At 32.9% G+C, this 22,751-nt stretch overlaps 1 protein-coding gene across 1 annotated transcript; it reads left to right on the top strand.

Annotated features, from left to right (window-relative positions):
- The first annotated feature begins 5,041 nt into the window (after window positions 1–5,041).
- LOC129797970 (uncharacterized) lies at window positions 5,042–10,821 on the top strand. The gene is made up of 3 exons (XM_055840874.1): window positions 5,042–5,321; window positions 8,097–8,409; window positions 10,204–10,821. Exons 1-3 carry the CDS (start codon window positions 5,310–5,312, stop codon window positions 10,659–10,661), a joined length of 783 nt encoding a protein of 260 aa, XP_055696849.1. The 5' UTR covers window positions 5,042–5,309; the 3' UTR covers window positions 10,662–10,821.
- The last annotated feature ends 11,930 nt before the right edge of the window (window positions 10,822–22,751 follow it).

The following is a 22,751-nucleotide window of genomic DNA, read 5'->3' on the forward strand; positions in this document are numbered from 1 at the left end:
CGAAGAGACAATCACTCAGGGAAACACATCAACTATCTCCAGAGCTTTCGGCTCGGTCTCCAAGCCAAGGTTTTTCTGGGAGAAATTCCCAGAAAGACACAAGACGAAGAAGAAAACCCAAAAATTGTGCCAAATATTACAAGAAATTAAAAAAGACAGTGTAAGAATAGTGCCCTGTTGTAATCCTGACCAAAACCCTGAACGAGTCTCAGTGAAAAAAAAAGAAAAAATTGCAAGACCTGACCACTGATGAAGGCTTGGAGACCGAGCCGAAAACTCTGGAGATAGTTGATGTGTTTCCCTGAGTGATTGTCTCTTCGCGACGACTTCCGGATTTCCCTATTATTGACTCTCAAAAGATCCTCCAAAATAGTTTTAAAAATAATAGGATTGATTTTCAGATAAAAACTTTTTATCGGCTATGAACTGGTTCATTACCGATTCAAAACTGATTGGAACCGGTTTGGTTTTGTCGGAAATTCCAAGACCTTTCCAACGACCCCAAACATGCTTGATAAATGCTCACTTTAGTGCCTTTTCAACTTTTGGCCTTGAAAAAACCGTTATTAGGAATGATTCAACGGTATTTTCTTATATGAACAAAATGTCCGCTTGGGTAATCTCTAAAACATATCCCAAAATGAAAAAAATCGAACGACGCATTTTCGAGCAATCCCAAAAAACAAAGTTTTAAAATGGAAGGGGAGGAGTGGGGGGAAAATGAGGGGCATGCTAACGATCATTGGGTCGACTTATGGGGGGTCCCCCGAAGCTCGCAAGTCTGTATATCTAACCGTTTGGCCTCTAGAGCTGATGACAGCCGAACGGACAGATGGACAGACGGACAGACGGACAAACAGCGTGACGAAATTTCTCAGAAATCGGCTGAAACGTGAAGATTTGTTAAGAAAAGTGGTCTCCGGGGAATTTAGAGTGGAGATTTGTGGTGAAAAAATCGAGGGATTATATACTGCTCACTCCGTAGAGTTCGAGCAGTAAAAAAATGATATTTTAACTAACCAAAGTTCAATTTTTTATTGACCAAAACTAATTTTTACGGCGCTGGCACACCTTTTAGATCAAGAAAATTTCATGAAATCGGAATTCACATCCTTTTCGCCTTCTCAAATTGTTTGCACAAGTCTATCCTACTCTTTCAAACTCTTCTTCGTCTTTTGTACATCTACCTAAATTCAATTATCTAATTTGGAGTGGGAAAATGTGAGACAGAGACGTAGGAAACGTATAAGTGACAAAAGGATGTGAATTTTAATTTAATTAAATTTTCCTGATCTAAAAGTGTGCCGGAGTCATTATGTCTCTGGATCACCTTTTAACTTGATATAATTTAATGTAAATCAAAATTCGCGTCCCTTCCTTTCTCAGAAGATTTGCATAAGTTTATCCCACTATTTCGGTCTCAAATTTAGAATGAACTAAATTTAATTTATTATCACGTTCAAAAGAAGAAGAAGATGCCGAAAGAGTGAGATGGCCATATGAGAAGCTTTTAAGAAAAAATATATGTGAATTTCGATTTATATAAAATTTTCCTGATATATAAAAGATGTGACAGAGCCATTAGTAATCAAATATATTTTCCTTACTGGTCAAAATTCTTTTTTCTGCCTAATCAAAATTCATGTTTTACAAACCAAATTTGATTTTTTTAATGAACGACTCTTCTATTATTTTAATCATTTTAACAATCAAACTAGATTTTCTACAAGCAAAATTTGATCTTTTTCTTATCAAATTTATTTATTTATCAAGTGAATTTTCATTGATCATTTTGTACCAAAATACTTACAGACAATATTTTTTGCCAATTTAAAATTCAAAAGGCAAATTAGTGAAATTATTTGCTTGTTTAATTAGTTTATTTAGTTTTCTTCAATAAAATTTCCAAAAATGAGACCGCTATGGCAGAATTTTCAAAATTTGTAAATGGAAATTTCAGAAAATATAGTTTAAATGTTGTATTTTTATATGTTTAAGAGCTTGAACTATTTTTTTATTATGAAAAATATTTAATGTAAATATGTCTATTTTTCGGTGTTCATGACGCATGTAACTTAAAAGAAATTAATATTAATATACCTATTTGTTCAATAAAATATTAGTGCAGTGTAAAGCATATTTTTATGATTTTTTAAGATACATAAAAATATTTTATGATTTTTGCAAAATTTTCTTCGCATGCACGGCATCAAATTAAATTATTCTCACTTATTTCATTTGGAAAGCTTAGTCTTAATATTTCACGGAATAGGCCAGTCATTTAAAACACCCCTGTTCGCCAACATTTGATGTTATCTATAAGATTCAGACTGATCTGCAAGGGCTCTGCAGAAGAAAACAATAAAACTTTTTTAAACCTAATAATAAATCATAAAAAGTAGTTGCTGAGATTGTTGAAAATCTCACCTAATAATCATAAATCTTATGAAATTGATATCTATTTATTTTTCTTTAGAGTGCGAAAATAATTTTCTCATAATGTTTAATTTTTACCACTTGAAGAGTAACGATAAGGATTTAACAAAAGCAAATTGAAAAAAAAAAGATTTATAGATTCAGTAATAAAAGACTTATTTGAGCTCAGAAAACAAATTTTTGATCCATTTCATCTTTATGAATCGGAAATGAAAACATTTACTGTATAATTTATTTAAGTATTAGGGAAAGGACTCTCACCCCGATGCACTTTTTACACATTCAACAGAAGCACATGGGAGGGATATCGAAGATCGATAGTTGATATCTCTTACCGTTACGCCTGTAGATTGGAAACATTGAAACGAAAAAACGTACATTAAACTTCAGTAAGGGGATCAGGATACATTACAACTATTTAAATTCCTTAAATTTCCCGGAGGCAGCCAAAATCCCGAACGCTAAAATCCTGAATGCCAAAATCCTGAAAGGGCCATAATCCCGAAAACCACAGAATAAAATCATCTGCATTTGACAGTGTTTCATGGTTCGGCTGCTGTCTTCATTGCTTCGTACACCGTAACAAACTTTTGATCAATAAAATGCTGTATTACTTTTTTCATTAATTTTACGAGTAATGAAAAAATTAAAAATATTTTTTTCTAAACCTATAAGTTGAAAGAGTAATAACCATAAAAAAGTGATGGAATCCAAAACTTATTTTTAAATATATTTACATTAGTTGTTAAAGCCTCTTTCACTAGAAATGAGCACCGTAACAAACTTATGATACATATACTGCTAATTCTAGTATATTTGAGTATACCGGGATGGTCCTGATATGTGGAAATCGAGCTTGGATAGAGGTCTGGAAAGCTTCAGAGACTACGGAATCAGTAGTAGAGGATCAGCCTCAGAAGTGGCATTGCCTTGTGGAGGCCAGTAGAACTACAGGGGGTCATCGTCGTACCCGCAAAAGGCGAGTGTACCTTTGTTGACGTGGAGTTGAGTTGAGGAGCGAGTGCGCCCCAAGCATTTGAGTCCGCCTGTCATGAGTGTGACTGCCTTTGACTATCGTTCTGTGAATTAGTGGAAATTGTACCTTATGAAACCCTTTGTCTCAGGGGAAGCAAAGGGTTATCTACCTCAAGAATCATCTTCCATACCGAAAATCTGAGGAGCAAGGTGCGCTTGAGGCGCCATTATCCCTTGAAATATCAGAGAAGAGTGGAGTTAAGAAAGAGGAATAGTCCACGCAGGTATCCAGCTAGTCTCGAAGGCCTACACTGTGTGCTGCAGGTGGGGTAATTGGTGTAATTGGCATAGAGGACATAGAGAGTCCCCAAGTCACCGAACGATAATTGGGCCTTCGCAAAAACGTGGAAGGATGCTAGAGGCTGCTTTCGAACAACCACGGTCCTGTCTATGAATTTACCATTCCTGGGGAGATTAAGGAAATCCCTATAAGTCCTTCAGAAGACATAACTACTGGAACGGAGTAATTCTCATTTGAGAGCCTCATGGTGTCGACAGGACCAGTGATTCCAAGAACGGTTAACCGGTTTCGAAAAACCGGTTAACCACCCTATTGTGCAGACGGATTTAAAACCAGTTTAAAACCGTTTCCTTCTAAAAATTTAAAAATTTCTCTTAAGCTTTAGTTTATTTCTTGAAAATCAAGATACAATGCAAAATATTTCCTTAACTTTAGGAGACAAAGACAAAAGACTTTACAATGGCTTGCATAGCTTTTCTGGGGAATCTTTTCCTCTCCGAAATTTGTAACAATATGTAAGGAAGAACGAATTCTAAAATATGAATTTCTATCTCCAGTATTTTTAGTACATTGTTCTACTAAGGGGCTAATAAAAGATCTGTGCGAAGCCTTTTAGTCTCTATGAGGAATGATCTCTGCCTGATCTCGTGTCATCACAAAATCCCCCACAGTCTTAAAAGGCTATTTAATCCACTTGATTATGAACTGCATGCAGACCACTTGGAGGCAGTTTGTGCGAAAATTGTTGAAGAATTTCGCGATTTCATAAGTGAAAAGCAGATCTCCGCAAGGTCGATGAATTTCCCCCCGGAGTGAATGGAGAGAGGGATTCAATCTCAAGATCTCTGCCGTGCAAGAAAGAAAAAATGCTGCGGTTCACTGAACACAGCTTCATTGATTGATCTTGAATTTAATCAATGGTGGTCACCAAAAGCTTTCCTGTGAGGATCTCATTTGATTTGAAACATAGAAGCATTACATTGAATACATTCTCACATCTTGTGCCGCATCAAATGAGACTGCAATCTCCATGCAATTACGTTTCATTGAGAAAAAAAGGCAGAAAGAGATTTGTCTCTGTGGTTTAGCATGTCTTCGCGGGATGGTTTACCAATGGGAAAAGCATGGTCTATCGACGAGGGAGATGATAGTTGTGGCACATCATATTTTATGCTTTACCTCCAATAGTGGATAGACCTCAAATCCAACACATGCAAGGCGTCGTGTGCAGCAATTTTCAAATGCTATTGAAAAGCGCGAAAGCGGTTCAAGTTGCCCACTGCACTTGCAAGTACTTTTTGGTATAAAAGAAGCCACCAGTTGCTAATCATTTTCATTTCTTATCTAAACACACTTGAGGATAGGTGAAGTTCCCAGCTGCAATTGCAACACAAAAAGAGATCTTGTGGATATTACTAAAAAATAAAGTGCATTTCGAGGAGAGTTTAAAGTTGATTGTCGTGTGATCGCAAATTAGTTTTTTGTTTGGGTGCTCAATACGCCAGATTTATCCGTAACAAATCGGGAAAAAAGAACTTCTGGCAAATTGTGCTTTTTTTGTTTTCTTCTTATTTTTCTGACGGGATCCTCCTTCGAGATGAAGATTCAGGTGAGTGGTTTTGAAAATCAAACAGTGACTCTGCAAATGAAAGTCTCAATTTCTACACCTCATCAAAAACATTTTGGGATAATCAAAAATGAATCGCCCAGCATTCACATTTTTTCCATCATCGTCAATGGAGTAATTTGGTGTAATTGCAGAGGTTCTTTTTATGTTACTGCGAATTAAATTTTTGGTACGTGCCACATTAAAAGACAGACCGAATCGCCTAAAGAATTAAATTATGTGACCTTTGCCATTTGATTTATTTGGAGCTTTTGTGTGGACCATAAAGAGGTGTATAAATAATTACAAAGGTATTAATACAGATTTATATACCATCGTTATTTCGAGTGAAGTAATAAAGTGTCAAAAATCCTACGATATTAGGATTCTTTCAAAAAGTTTAAATTTTATTTAAACAAAAATGAAAGAATAAAAGAAATAGTGACCAAGGAATGCTCTTAGTATTTTCAATTGATTAAAATAAACAATTAAAAAATTAATGAAGAACCGTCATACTTTCACAATATTTAACTTTTTTTTAAAGTTTTGATATAAATGTTCTCAATATCGATTAACTGAAGGATACCTATATAAAATTCGAGTATTTAGAAAAAGAATGAAAATTTCATCTTGAGTATATACTTCGGGAGAGAAACTTCTGTACTAAACAGAATATGTCAAGCTAAAGCAGACACAAAGATTCGGGATCTAAAGTCGGTATATCCCGGAAGTTTTCTGCAAGGTAATAGAGATAATCCAGAATTCTCATCAGTTCCAGGATCTTGATAAAGAAAACGGGAGATAATAAATATGATCACATTTTTAAATGATCAAGTCATTGTGGCTCTGGGTCCAAATCCAACTTCAGATTTTTGTGTCCTTGATTTAAATTCTGAAATTCATGTGTTTTTCACATTAGAAATTCACAGATCTTTGATCGCCTTTTGTGAGTATTTCGTGAGCTTTTCATACAAAGTGGCATGTAAAACACCCACTGGTATCTTAGAATTTTCATAATAATTTTTGTTAAATTCTTTTTAAACACGTACATAAGACGATCTCAGATCGAAGAATTTATCACGTGATAAACTCATAATTGCAGAATTCATACCTTGTACTGTGGAATAACAAATTATCAGCTTTAGGAAGCCGAGAATACAGGGCTTAATCCTAATTTTTCCTTGATCAAATCAAAACTGACCCCTGTCTATGCAAGAAAATAAACATAAATTACTGTTCAATTAAATCCAATTATGCAAATATTACCATTAATCCGTTTGAAAAGATTATCAAACTGATCTTAGTATAAAAATTATTATTAATGAAATCATAGAAATATTCTCTTTAAATGAATGACTCCAGTTTATTCTCCGAAAGTATCGCTAAATTATATAAATTCAAAATAATGAAATAGGGTGAAAAGAACACCTACTGACACCCTACTCTGTACTATTTGGAATACGAAATTTGAACACTTATCCTTCAAATATTCCATATACTTAAAACATTTATATTAGTAGGGGAAAGTACGCTACCTTCGGACGACTCAAGCTTCGAACAACCCATTTTTTTCAATATGTTTTTAATTAATTTGATCCATTCTAATATTACATTTTTAGCTAATCAAATGCCTCAAATATCCTGAAAAAAGCATTGGATCAACTCCATTAGGAACATTAAAAAAAATTGAGTTTTCCGAAGCTTGAGTCGTCCGAAGGTAGGGCGTTGCCCCTTACTCATTTGTGCAAAATTATCCAAACCTAACCATTATAATTTCATAATAAAAAAATAAAATTTTATTTATTCCTTTCAGTATTATTTTTACGATTTTTTAAAAACTTTTATATAAAAATTTAAGTAATGTTCTACTTAAAACGAAATTTTACTTACCATTGCATATTTTCCATGGGAACCTTTGCTTCTTGATCAATTTATTTTTTTATTACTTCATATTTATTAAATGATTAAAATAAATTATAGGTCCACAAAAAATATTTATTTTCATTATTTTTACTTTTTAAAATAAATTATAGGTCCACTAAAAATATTTATTTTCATTATTTTTACTTTTACAAACTTAACCTTCGAGTTTAAGTTTTTGACTAATTTATCAGTATTAACGGAAAATATTTTGTAAGCCCCAAACTTTGAAAAAACTACATTTGATCTTAAAAAAATTTCAGATAGGTATTTAAAAAAGTTGATAAGGAATCAGAAATGTTCGAAAATTTGTTGATCTGTATTTTTTTTTCAACTCTAACAATGTTAATCTTGAATTTTATTACAAATTTTAGGCACAATTCTAAGAGGTCCTATACATTATCTCATGTTATAGAAAATTTAACTCGACAACACAATTTATTCTCAATGAACTCTGCTTGGATAAACCTTTTAAGCTTTTAAAGTATACAAAACTCTGGCCAATTAGAGCCAATAAACTGCGATTAATTACTTAATCATCCTTAGATAATGCTCTACAATAAAATTGAAATTTAATCGTAAAATCCTTAACATTTCCCTTATAATTTCAGAAGTTCATTTAGCGTTTTATTACACTAGATACCTACATTTAAATACATAAATTATCCCAAGAAGAAATCGTGAAGTTTACCATCCAGCGAAGAGGACAATTTTGGAATATTCCGTGAAGTATTTATCTCTCAGCTTTCGCGAATATCTTGTGTTCTAGTTGTGATTAAGTTGAATGGGTTGAATGGAAGTGAAAGTAATATACCTGGCTCGCTAATGATTGTCTCTTTCTCCATGAATGCCGGATAGTGCTTCGCCCTCAGCTTGAGCGTCTTGCTCCTGTCCGTGGCGGCGCGTGGTGACAATGAACTCGACCCAGAGTCTAGGAAGAATAGTCGCGTGGGCGAACCAACGATGCTCAATTCCCTGATCACAGCCCAGGACCTCCTGGCCAAGTCAAAGCATCTCACGGCTCCTACTCGTCCTCCGCCCGGAACCAGCCTCAGCCAGTACGCGCCCCAGAACACTCACGGCTTCTACTACTCACCCTACGCCACATCATCACCCCTTGGATCTGGCTACTTGCTCTCCATGCCTGCCCAGCACAACAGCGTCCTGGCCAGTGAGTCCTTTACGCCATACTGTCCCAAATATTCAAACATCGTGAAGCCCGGTTACGGTCATCCAAACAGTGTCTTCTCCGATCGGAATGGTTTGTAGAAAGTTTGTTGTTTTGGTTTGGTTGTTACAATTGGGAGACAAAGTGTTTGCTGAAAGGACTCTTATGAAAAGAACATCAATAGATCATTTTGACTCAAGGAATGCAATTTTTTTACTTAATTGATTTATTGGGTATCAAAATATCTATTTTATGACTTTTGTGAGAGTACAAAAAATTACAAATTTTTGGCAAGCATAACGACAAACTTTTTACAAATCTCTTCGATAAGACTGGACTTTGAAAAATCTGATTCTGAAGTTTTCTTTGACAATCTTATTTTTTATTCATTATAAATAATGAATAAAATTATTTTTATTAATATACTCTTTAAAAAAAAAACATCATAATTTTGGAAACAAATTTGTTTCCTGTTTTCTGAAGCTTTTATTCATTTTTTAAAAGTTTTTTTTTATTTTTTTATATTATTTCTAACACAAGAGTCTCACTTTTTAAATTAAAAAGATCTGTTTTTTTTTGGTTTTTAATAAACTTAAGTTTTCATTTATTGTTCTTTTCTATATTTTTTATTTCTTATTAATTTATTTGGTGTTTATTTTAAATGTTGGGATTCGTTTTTTTGAATATTCATAACACTATATTTCTAAATTTAAATGCCATATTATTTCCAAATTTATTTTTTGACAGTTTTCCTTTAAAAATGACACGATAATTATCACTCAAAAAGATTTTTTTCTAATTTCATTATATTATTTTTAAATTATTTGAATTTTTTAATATCTGAAAATATTATTTTCGAACATTTGAAATGAAGTATTTCTTTATAATTTTTTAGCTGATTCTCATTGTTTCATTTATTGATATTTAAATTATTTAAAAAAGTTTTAATCTTTTTTATTACAAAATAATTTTTCAAATTTATCTTATTTATTCGTTTTATATTTTTTTAATCAATTTTTCAAAATGCAATTCTTAAATTGATTCTTTAAAACGTTTTAGACAAACTTTATTTGCTAATAATGTTTCTCAAAGTTCAAAGTACCTTCTACTAAATCGTTAGCGCTCGAAATATTATATTATTCATAAAATATTTTAGATATTTTTTACATTAACTACTCTTTGATTTTTGAAATTGATAGTTCTTGTAAAAAACTACCAACAAAATATTCTTTTCTTTTAAGACATTCCATTTAAGATATTTTATTTATATAAATAATCAAATTTATTTTCACTTAGCGGTTTTTTTTAAATTATTTTTTTATACCTTATTTTTCGTTTATTTTGATTTTTTAGCACTCGGTAGGGGGAGGTAGGGCTACTTTGAGCTGTGGGGCTAGATTGTTATACGACTTTTTCGGGTATTTCTAAATGAAGCTAGTCTTTAAATTATTTTATTTAGATCCACAACTATTTTGTCTTTCTAAATTACATCATGTTAAAGCCCAGTTTCCATTAGAAGTATGCGAAAAAAATCGTATAACAATCTAGCCCCACAACTGAAAGTAGCACCACTTCCACCTACATTTAAACTTTTCAAATTTTAAACTTCTTACTAATTTGTATTTTATACTTACTTATTATTAATATTATATTATACGCAGTTGTTAAGCTTTTCAGAAACCCTATGACACGACGGACAGACCGACAAAGACCGGACCGGACATTTTCGAAAACATTTTCAAAACTTCGAAAAGAAATCTGGAATTACAATCACAATGTTCTAAATTTTCTTTTCAGCACACTCACCTCTGGGAATGAACTACGGCCTTCAGTATGTGCAGCTGGTACCTAGACCCATGGTCCTGCCATACAACCCTTACTCCCAGTACTCCTCAATGCCTCAGCCACAGCCCTACCTCAGTCACTCTCAGACCCAGCAGACCTCTGCCTCAAACCATCACCACCAGACCCAGTCTTCACCACAGTTCCTAAACTCTGTACCACCAACTCAGCAGACAGCCGCTTCCATGACCATCGCCAGCCCTGTGAACCATCACTACGTCCCATACAGCCCACCTCTGCAGACCCAACAGCAGCCCGTGGCCAGTTACTCTAGCCCCATGGTCTCGTACTTCTCTCCCCCGCCAGCAGCTCGATTCCACTACGCGGCCCATCCACAAGAGATGACCCTCAACACAAACGAGTACATGCCAGGGCAGCTGGAGAATGGCTTCCGCGCTATCAAGAGAGTCTGAAGATCCATGGAATCTGCTGTCGTCCCCAGGAAAAGCGGAGAACCCATCTCCGACCAGTATTTATTGCTTGGTGATCCGTGGAGAAAATAATCACTCTCAATGGATTCGCAAAACCAAACACTAATTATTAACATTTAGCAATAAATGGATTGTTCCACTATCTCGCTTTCTGTTGCACGAAAGCCCCTGACTTTTAAGGTGCCCCTGGAGTTGAAAGGGAAAATCCCAAGTGAAATGAAAATGACATGAAATTTTTACTGCTCAAGTGCTCAATTATTTCCCATCGGCAGACATTCCTCAGTCTTCTTCACGAGTGATCAGGTTTGTTATGGGCTGTGCTGAATTCCAATGCTTTGCAGTTAAATAAATTGCCCTGCGTTAGGCGCGCTTTGAAATTTTACTATTTGAAGTGTTTAAATTTTTATTGAAAGTCGTAAAACGCAAAAAAAAAACAACGCATAATTAGGAGTATTTAGTACAATTAGTGAGTAATAGATTTTTTATTAAACTCTTTTAATTTTCATTAAAGAGTTATTAGTTGAATTATTCCGCATTAGAGCAAATTAACTAGATCACTTTAAATATTTATGGTCAAATAATAAAAGTATATTCGTATTATTAATTTATTTTAAATTTTAGTATGGAGATAATTTTAATTTTCCTCGAAAATATATCACTTTTAAATTTAGTTTTTCGAGAAATTGATTAAATTATGATCCTTTCATGTAATGCGATTCTTAAACTCAAAATTTTAATATCGAACAACGGACAATAACATAATGTTAATCGCAATTTCACATGTAGTTGATGAATTATTTTAGGAGTATTATTTTTATACACCATCAGAGTAAATTTTAATATTTTTTAAGTAAAGAATAAATGTTTTATTAGGAAAACATTTTTTGTGTTAAATGCATGTAAAAATTAAATTTTATTTATATTTTCCACATAAGTTAACTATCAGGGGAGATTATATTTTCAGTATTTGAACGTACCTTATATTAAGGGTGAATCAGTTAAATTTCTTAAAATTTTGCTATTCAATCTATCACAATTTATAAATAATTCATATGATCTACAAACTTGCGAAAAAAAATATTCCAAAACCATTCCATAACCATCCAGGTTAGCAGCCTACGACTACCGATCGTCCACCACTTCAGGAACACTTTTACAGTCAATTCCAAGGATTTCCAAGGAAAGATCCTTAATGTGTTTCAATAAAACTTCCTCCACAATGGCTTACATAGCTCGGTTGATAAATCTTTTTTCTTGCTAAAAAGATCTTTAATGGTATTTTTAAACTTTTAAAATTCCAATATCACCTTTAGAATGATTCTTAAAAGCTGACTGTTCTTGTATTAGGGTAAATTAAGCTAATTTAAAACCTGCTCCAATTGGAAATTTTTTGCTACTCCAAATGGAAACTTATTTTTTCCATAATAAATACTCTAATTATATTTTTATTCATATATTTTCTGTGCTATATTTTTATTATTTAGTTCCTTGTGGTTCAAATGAAGCGTAAATCCATTCATATAAATAAGTTTTAACATTTAAAAGTCTCATTTCAATTGACAGTGTAACTTTTCACCGTCGAAAAAATTCATCGATCGACCATTTTTTCTAATAAAAAAGGCAAGTAAGCTGATTGTTGTTTATTAATTTCTTGACGTTTATGCACTATATCTGGCAAATTTTAGTGAAATTAAGTCTTAAACTTTATTGTTAACCGTAAGTGAACGTGAAGTGCTCAATTAAAATAATTACATATTTTCTGAACAAAAAGTACTTTTGTGAAATGTGCGCAAGTGCTTCAATGGGAAACACCGAAAATATGGGTTTATTGGAGCGATCTCCTTATTTTTTCAGATGGGAAAGGAAAATAAGACCAGGAAAAAGAACAAAACCTACACTTAAGAGCAACTCAACAAAGCTTTGGAAGCCTTTCGTCGTGGAAAATCACTAAAAGAGGTGTCTGTTTTGTTTCACGTTCCGAAATCAACACTTTATAATAAGCTTCTAGAAGATATCCGGAGGAATGTAGTGTGGGAAGGCGCCCCACTTTACCAAAGGTCATGGAAGACGAGCTTGTTGAATGGATTTTGGAATGCGCTGACAAACGGCATCCCATAACTAAGGATCAAGTCCTCGACACTGTACAGCTCATGTGTAAGAAGTTCGAGATCACCAATGAGTTTGTAGATGGAAGGCCAGGATATGCTTGGTTCAGGAAGTTTTTGAAGAGACATCCAGAATTAAGCCGTCGTAAACCAGAATCATATACCACCCAAAGAGCCTGTGTTACCTCTGAGAACATCACTGACTGGTTTGAGAAAACCCGTGAATACTTAGAATCGAGAGATCTTCTGGAATTACCTCCTGATCGCATCTTTAATCTAGACGAAACTGGTGTTATGCTTTCTCCCAAAGGCGAAAAGGTGGTCCATTCTCCACTGAGCTTTAGCTCAGTGGAGAATGGAAAATGATGGAGACAGATTGAAACCAAGAAATCTTGCAAGGGTATTATCAAATGCATTGCTACTCTTAAATCTCGAAAATATAGCAAAAAGTGGATTTAGAGGATGCGGCTTGTTACCATTTGATCGTAACGGTATTGACAATGCACAGTTCTTAAACGGTTCAAAAGATGATCAAAAAGTAAAAGAGCAAAAAGGCGAGAATGAGGATACTAAAAATGTCATCTAAAAAAATGATTAAATAAAGTATTTTCTTAACCACTTAGTGTTTGTCTCCAATTGGAAAATTTCCCTTGTCTCCATTTGGATTAAATTGTTTCCAATAGAAGCATTTTGCACTTGTGTATTTTTCTTGTATTAAAGTAGTTTTCAAACTCAATTTAAAGAATTTGCACTAAATAGTAACATTCTAGAAGAGCCAAGGAGCAAATTTATGTAATTCTCTTCAGAAAAACTATGAACTTAATGTGTTGAATCTTCTGTCAAAGTTAAAGCGTCTGGAAATGGTTTTGAATTAGGACAGTTACCCTAGAGAATTTTTCAGTGATTACAAAACTTTAGGAAGATTTTTTGAAACAGATGATTGATCTGTTTCACATTTCATTTAACCCTTTAATACCGTTTTATAAGGCAACAATAAAATTTCTTATAACGGTCTATTATTTCATTGTTTTTTCAATTATTGAATATAATATTAACTGCATTAAAATTGACAAAGCAAGGCAAATGCTCTACACAAAAAAAAATCGTAGAATTATTTGTAAATGTTTATAAATTCTCACTGGGGACTTGAAAATGCTTGTAAACCGTTTAACCTACTAAAAGTTCGTAAAAGATTGTATTTTAATACAAACATTATTCACAATATGATCACTTAACGAGCCTTTTATTGTTCTTTTACAAACATTAGTTCGCACATTTTTATTTGTCAGAATATTTACGAATGACAGTTTTGTACGAATATTTACGAAGAAATGTTGCGAACATTATTATATTACGAACAATAAAAGAAGTACATTTTTCGAACTTTTTAGTAGGTTATGTGGTTTATAAGGATTTCTCGAACTTTCTTATATTTGACTAACAAATGGCAATATAAGGTAAAGTGCCCTCGCTCGACCGTTTCCTCGACTGGGCTGGTAGAATTATTTATTCAATTTATTTATATTTGTTATAATATTTATACTTGTTATAATATTTAGCGTGTGATCTAACACGCTAAATATATAATAACACCTCGTGAAGTTTTCGTGATGTGCTTCTATCTAAAGGTCTAAGGTAAAAAGATGCACACTTCTCTTCTTCAGGGTGTCACGGACCATGAATCAGATATCAAAGGTATCCTTCTGATCCTGTTGTAGAATCCCAAAGGCTCAGTCTCAATAGCTAGAGAATCTCAAAATCTCGCTTGTACTCCACTGACTCTACTTGAGTTTTCTCTTGAGATCTCCTGTGAAGATAGGGTGAAAGGAACATCTATTGACACTTTAAGAACTCGTGTCAGGACCTATTGACACCTTATTCTGTACCATTTGGGATATGAAATTCGAAGATCTCTCTTTATAAGAATAGATATACTACAGAAAAAACGTTATAAAACTTATATTTTATTAGATATATTGAATATATTTCAACATTTCGATAAAAGTGTCAATAGGGGTTCCCTGTCGAAGAGGTGTTCCTTCGACCCTAATTAAATTCAGCACAAGTGTGCACTATTTGCAGCTCAACTCAAAATGACTAAATCAATCTTGTATCGATTAAGTGTCACATCATATTGATGATCGCCACAAAAACATAAAAGACGGGAGGAGTCAATGCAGCGCTCATTATCCCAAAATCAACTCGTCTAAATTGGTGCACTCTTAAAATAAGATAACAATTTTTATTTACTTAAAAAAAGTTACAATTACAAATATTTCAGAAAAAATACAAACTTTTACGAATTTGTTAGTAGAATATATGATTCAAGATGAGGAGCATTTTTGTAATTTACTTTCGTAATTTTTTAACAATTTCTTTGGGACTCTAACTCCCATCAAAGTGCTTGGGAGAACCAACATCAGGGAAAAGACACAAGTAGTTAGAAGAAGAAATTGTTAAAAAAGTGTTTAAAAGTATTTTAGTAAAATTGGATTTGTATGTAATAGGCCCTGAAGAAGATCCCATCCAGGATCGAAACGTTGGCAAAATAAAGACAAATTGAAGAACAAAAATTAAACTTAATTTCCCACTTTGACTTCAGCTAATAAACATACGCGGTCGAAATATAGCACTGAATCGATTTACCGATCTACCCTTCAAGATTCACTCACTAATCCTATTTATTCCCCTTCGTTAAAATAGTGTATTAAAAACTTTATTCCTGTTCCAAATAATCTGTAACTGTGAAAGAATAAGGATAAAAAAATAATCACTAAAACTTTCCAAAATGAAAGCGTTGAAATATAATATTAGACAAACAGACAGATAGATAGACTTTATTCGTTGACGAGTTCAAAAATTCCAATAATTCAATATTCTTCAAATTTATGATCTTTTTGGTTAGGGGGAAGTGGGACATCTATGAATTGGGGCAACTTTGAAATTGGGCTTTTTTTCAATTTTTAAATAAAAAAAGGACAATTTCTAAGCTAGCCCAATTCAAAGTTGGCCTACTTCCCCCTATTGCATCATACGTCATTTTACCGTATGAATACGTTTAGCATAATTTTTATCGCAGATTTTTTTATACCAAGATTAATATATAAAATATCTCATATTATACATCCTGCTCATTTGTGTAAAGGTAAGGGTCCTGTAATCTACCGGTTTCTCAACTCGACCAGTAAAATTATTTAACCAATTTTTTAATGTTTTATGATCAAATTTCTATGAAATTTTTGTTAGATCAATTAGGGGAGAGCGCGCTACCTTCGGACGATTTATGTTTCAAATGTGTTTTTAATGTGTTATAAATGAATTTGGCCCATTATAATATTATATTTTAATTGCTAGTTCCACTAGTTCATTTCCTCAAATTTTAAGAAAAGAGCTATGAGTAAAATCCATGAGGAACATAGAGAAAAAATTAAATTGTCCGAAGCTTGAATCGTCCGAAGGTAGCGCGCTTTCCCCTATATACCAAATTTAAGTAAATTGTATAAATAACTCTACTAGCCGAGTTGAGGAACCGGTCGACTACAGGGCCTTTACCTTTGTTCGTTAAAGAAATTACGTCTCTTTTAATAAGTCGCTTCGAACAATTCCTCGTCGACGTTGAAGGGTTAAGAGATTTAATTGGCTTTTTTCTCACCTTAAACACTTAATTACCTGTTCAATTACATTCAGGTGCCCTTAGTCTTTATCACTGATCGATCTTCCTGATAAATTCCACAATCTCTAACGAAGCTCCGCAGGACAAAAAAAAGGCATCTGCGAATAATCTTCCCCATCGATTTCGCTTTCATTTCCAATAGGTGATTTTAAGTCACCCATGGAATGGATTGTGATAAAGAAACGATCGAGATTGATGGACTACTTCATTGGCAATTCATTGAATTGCGTCAAACAAGGAGATGCCCAATGCCCACCGAAAATCATTTCTGTCGAGTCACCTCAATTGTTGGAAGATCTTTCACTGGATCCCTCACTCCAAAGTTGGAACAAGAAATCACATTGAGACCATTAGCAAGTGTATCGCCCCCTTTTTCACCTCTATCAATTTATTTTATGTTATTTAATCCGCCCAGGTGCGTCACTTTTTGGAGGCGATCTTACTTTTACTTTCGCATCTTTGGACTCTATGGATATCTTTTTGGCAAAATCCCAAAGTTGATGTGCTAAATCTCTTTTTAATTAAACAGATTCATTCCCTTCAGCATAAATTTTTTCCACTTTTTCCGGGGGTATGCAAAGTGAAAAGATGATTTGCATTAAATAACTCAGTGGATTATTTGAATGATATAAATTTGATGAGGAGGCTTAAGAAGAAGCTTCCAAAGATATCAGAAATATTATTTGTAGTCATACTAAAGCATTTCAAGCACTGCTGAATGTCAATAACCTTAGGAAACTTTATTCAATATGATTAAAATAATTCATTAATCCCTTCCCTCTTTTAATTTCTTCTGCACCATGTGATTTTCTGTAAGGAAAACACTGACTCACAATTAATGATTTATTTTAATTGATTCACTTTAAATAATTTGTATTTTAATTACTGTTTTTATTATTTTTAATTTTATTGTTTCATAGTGGGGTCTGCCTCTTGAGGGTTTCCTAAAAAGTGCCTGAAGGGAAAGCAATTTTTTAGAGAGTTTCTAAATTGGTTTTTTGAACTTTCTTGTCATACAGCTAAATCGAAAAAATAGTATCAAGGGTGAGTATTTAGGTACTTCCACACAAGCTCAGTTTTCTGCTACATCAATTTTCGATTTTCCAATTTTCTGTGCTTCTCCACCTTGCTTTTAAAACCTAAATATAAATATTCAAAAAGTTACTTGGTCAAATGCACCATTGAAAAAAAACTTCGGGTTTGGCTCCAATGGAGCGATTAGATACGTCAGCTAAAGATAAATTGGAGTTAGAAGTACAATTTTGATGGAATCGTGTGATACTGTTAAAATATTTTGCTGTTCAGTGCTGAATTGTTGGAAAATTTTCCTATTTGTAAATTTTATTATAGGAAATTTTTTCCAGGAACAGTTACCTAATATCTAATGGTAGTATATTAGTAATACAAATTTCAATATAAATTTAATTGTAGGAATGATACCAATGTGTAGAAAATAATTTAACTTGGGTTTAATGAAAAGAAACAAGGAAAACTTTAACCTATTTTTGAAAGAGATTATAAACCTGATGCGGTTTTATGAAATGCTTAATTTAGATCATGACGTTATCACTTGATATATCCTTAACACTGAACTGCCAACCGTTTTTGATCGTTTTTCCTAGAGCGCTTGATAAAATGACAGACCGCAATAGGGTAACATATTCAACAAATTTTTCTTGGAAAAGAGAAAAGACTTAAACATTAACCACTGAAAAATATATTACATGCATATTTTACAAAAAATTCATAAAATTTGATTGCGACAACGTACCGTTTAAATATAATATTTATTAATATTAAAATGTTTTTAAACCGGTCAGTTTGACCGGTCTTGGTAGGTTTAGTGTTAATGACTCAGAAGAATCTATAATGATCCAACAAGAGAAAAAGTTTCTTGGTATCGTTTTGAATAATTTTGATTTAACGTCTTAAAGCTTATAATAATAAAAAAAATGGAATTTCAAGACCAAGATTAAGTTCAAGATTTATTTTTACGATAAAAGATAAACTTGCAGAAATATTATTTTTTACTTTCTTTATTTCTGTTGAGATCAAAATATCATTATCGCATTAAAATCAATTATTTTTTATTTCTAAACATATTAAATCTTAACGGCTGAGTTTAAATGACTGTGAAAAAATAAATAAATAAAATGCAACTATTTATATTCAGATTAATTAATAGATTATTTAGCAAACACGTAAGTTTAAGTATCATTTAAGTAATAAAATTAAATTGAAACAACAAAGCATACACAAAATAATAAAACAAACAAATATATGTATAAATAAATTAGTAAAAGCATCTACACAATGTCAGCAGAAATTATTTAAAATATTAACTATCTGGGAATATAATTAACTCAGCAGCATAAAATTAGTTTACGAATTATCAAGCATTCAAGCTATAAAATACATAGCAAAAGTAAAACATTTGTAATTATGAAAATATTCAATTTTCGGTAAAAAATCGTTAATTAGATAAGAAAATATTTTACACCAGATCTGAGACGTGTCGGGATGATTTATAACCTAGGGTTGAAGGACACTTGTACATCAGGGAAAGCTTGTTAGAATTTGCATTAAAGTATTATATTTAAATTTATTTAATGTATCTAATAAATTACAATTAAATTGACGTTTTTCCATGAACTTGCCTTTTTCTATAAAGAAAGGTATTCAAATTTCACATCGTGAATGGTACTACAAAATAAGGTGCCGATAGGTTATGAGTCATGACACAAGTTCTTAAAGTTCCAATGAGTGTTCCTTCGACCATAATTTTCCTTTTGTCACTAATCATCTCATTAATGTCATAGATTAAAACTAGATCTTAGGTAACCCTCTCGTTAGTGAACATCCTTTAAAAAGTTTTTGTCTTTTCTTTTTCTTCTTTTTTTAATTCATTTCGAAAATTTCTCTAAACGACTTCATCCATTTTGAATATATTTTAAGAAGGGGCCAGGCGATCAATTCACCTATGCCTGTTTTAAGTTACAAAGTGGAAAAGAAGATGCGATCGTATTTGAATTGAAAAGGATAGACCTTTGAAAATATTATAAAGATCTCTTCCACCCCTCTGCATCCATCACCATCATAGCGTTGATTCCAACCTCCAGAACCAAAAACAACGGTGAAGGTCTTCCTTTTCTGGTTGTATGTTTTCGATTTACATTATGTTTTACATTTCATTGGGACTAGATCAATCAAAAATGGGAGGATTTTTGCCAAACCAATCTATAATCAGCCGTTCGGAAATTTTATTAATATCATTATATAAGTTTTCTAACAATTTTTGACGAGTGAATTGATTAATCAAATACTTAGGGGAAACTGGGGCACCACCAAACATGGGGTAGCATCAAACACTACCTATAGAAATTTATAGTCATTATGGGGAGGCTTGTCTACTGAAGAAATGGTCGCGATAGTCCAAGTAGTTTAGAAATAAAAATTATTGTTTGGTGCTACCCCGTGTTTGGTGGTGCCCCAGTTTCCCCTATATCAATTCTGTATTTAAAATTGATCATTTTAATTATTTATATTCATTTGGTCTAAGGGGAAAAGAAAGTTACAATATTGTTAAAGGATTAAATTAACTAAATAAGGTAATGTATTTCATTCAAGTTTTTTTTCTAGCATTTCCCTTTTAAAAAATACTTTTCTAAGCTATTTGGAGTTAATTTCATTTCAAATAATTTTGACTCATTCGCAGAACTATCATTTCAATTGATTTCTTTAATACCGGTCTTAGATTTCTCAGCGGTAAGGTAAAGTGCCTTCAAGTCGGCCATTTCCTCAACTCGAACAATGGATTATTTAACCAATTTTCTACCGTTTTATAGTCGATTTCTTTGAAATTTTCACTGATTTGCTTTTTGTATAATATATTAGACCATATAATGTTAGATCGCTCTCACAATCATCATTATCATCGTCATTTTCAACCGCTTATCCCTATTGGGGCTGCGGGGCCATGACATCAAGGTTAACAGCCCACGCCTGTCGAATGTCGATCCTCCGCCACTTCATGAAGATGTTTGGGTTTGATTTCAAGGTGCTCCAACGTAAAATTCTGAATTTGATTCAGCCACTTTGTCCCATAAGTGTGCCCCGAGTTCGAGTTTTCCTCACATTGGCTTGCATAGCTTTTCTGATCATTTACAGCAAATCTAAGTAAATTTAATAAATTATCCCACTAGCGCCGAGTTGTGGAACCGGCCGACAACAGGGCACTTTACCTTACTTAGATCACTGTCCATGAAAAATAAACCACGCCCTCCAAAATCTATTAAATTTAAAATTTCTATGGAACATTCAGGGTAGAGTATTGGTATATTAATTGATATTTCTTTTAATTGTTTCACAGTGACACTGAAGATACTGCTTTACAAAGATAAAAAGCTCCCCCCTTGTTTCCATCAAAAACAAAATTACTATAAGGGGCGTGGTCTCCATTTTAATTTTTTTTTTTAATTTTTGGACTTCTTCGAATATTACGAAAATGATGGTGCAATCTAACGATAATAAATTATTATAACTTTTAATAAATTTCATGAATAAAAAAGGCATCAAGAAGGGCATGACCAACAACAATAGGAGGATATTATTCAAAAAAGATTTCCCAAAAACACTTTATATGCCATTTATAAAGCTGCATTAACTTAGGAAGAAGGAAAACCTTAGCGAAGCTAACTGAAACAAATTCAGGATATTGCCTGAAAACGTTACGCAAACAACTACGGTGAATGATCGAAATGTATTAAAGTTGAAGCTAGGTAACCTAATTCTGTGATAGTGCGATACTGACAGAAACAAGCAATTAAAAAAATGAATGGAGATCTTACTTATATAATAAATACCGTATCAATCTTAAACCGAAATCTAGGTCTACCAAAACCGAAATCAACCAGTAGATTCTACGGGCTTCCGACCAGACGTAAGGCTTAATCATTTGGTTTATCTAATTTCTTAACCCTTTAAGGATGAGTCACTTTTTACGGAATAATAAAAATCATTCATCAATGCGGCGGTGGTTTGAAAATTCGTCATTTTTCAGCTGAAATAATTTACTACATATCAAATAGTTCGAGATTTACAAAAAATATTCTAGATTTCTACAGCCTTCTACTTTGCAATTACACAGAAACATTAGAAAGAAATTACTTAAGGTAGTCAGGAAAAATTATTTTCTCTATGGGCCATGGATGACCCAATCGTTCTTAAAGGGTTAAAAGAAATTTTTTGTGAACATCTCAACTTAAGATTGGATAATAAGGTCAAATAATTCACTATTATTAAATTATGAAATACCACTAACATTGATTTATTTAAGATTTTGGATTACTATAGATTTCTTTTCTAAATTATTAAGCCAGAGAATTGATTTTTTTTAATTAGTACTGACTGTGAAAGATGTCAGTGGTGCGACAGCTCAGGACAGTCTGCAATCCAACCAGTTTTTAAAAGAATTGGAGTAAGTTTCTTTGGGTAGACATAAAAGGCTTAAATAAATAGAGCCTAGGTGTACGCAAGCCACAGATCGCACCATTCTTTCCCATACAATTTATCTATCAAGGATTTCGTTATCTTCGGGAATTCATCCTCGAGAAGATTTACCCTTAACCCTCATGATATGACAATTTGGAATAAATCTTTACAGCAAAATTTTACAGGCTCAACATTAACGAGAATCATCCTAAGTCTATTTGAGCCCTTTTGCATGTTTTCAAATATCACAAAAACCAGATTGGTAAGCCTAAAGACTGAAGAAATATTTAGTTTAGCGTAAAGAGGATTCTCTGCACATATTTCAAAATTTCTATCATCGTGCTTTGCTAACACTAAAAGCAATCTGCACAATCTTATCGAAATAATTGAAATAGTACTACTATAATACCTCTCAGCAATGCGCTAAATTTAAGGAATTTCGCAGAAAATGTAATTTTAGATGAAATCTCCCGAAGGGGTATTAATCATATTAATTAATTTGGGTGTCACTGGAAAAGTTCAGTGATTCACGTGCAAATCGTGCATATTTTCTCCCAAGAACTCGCAAGATAATTGAGGCACTCGCCAGTTTGTCTCAACCAGTTTTTCGCGAAATGCGATCAATGCACTTGGGTTGGATTGAGACAGGATATGGTGCAGCATAATGGAGAAAATTTCTTCCTCATGCTTTTCTTCTGTGAAAATTCCCTGCATATCTGCACGGTGAGTCCCTTCCTAATCCCTCAGCTTTAATTGGTCGTTAGAGCTTCTTCGCGCAAGTGATACAAATTGATACTTTCATGT

Source organism: Phlebotomus papatasi, chromosome 1, assembly GCF_024763615.1.
Source record: "Phlebotomus papatasi isolate M1 chromosome 1, Ppap_2.1, whole genome shotgun sequence".
In the NCBI taxonomy this organism is placed as follows: Eukaryota; Metazoa; Arthropoda; class Insecta; order Diptera; family Psychodidae; genus Phlebotomus; species Phlebotomus papatasi.

Excerpts from the sequence above, each read along its gene's own strand:
- LOC129797970 (XM_055840874.1), top strand. Across the intron at positions 8,410-10,203 it reads GCACAACAGCGTCCTGGCCA|CACACTCACCTCTGGGAATG; the intron begins GTGAGTCCTTTA and ends TTTTCTTTTCAG.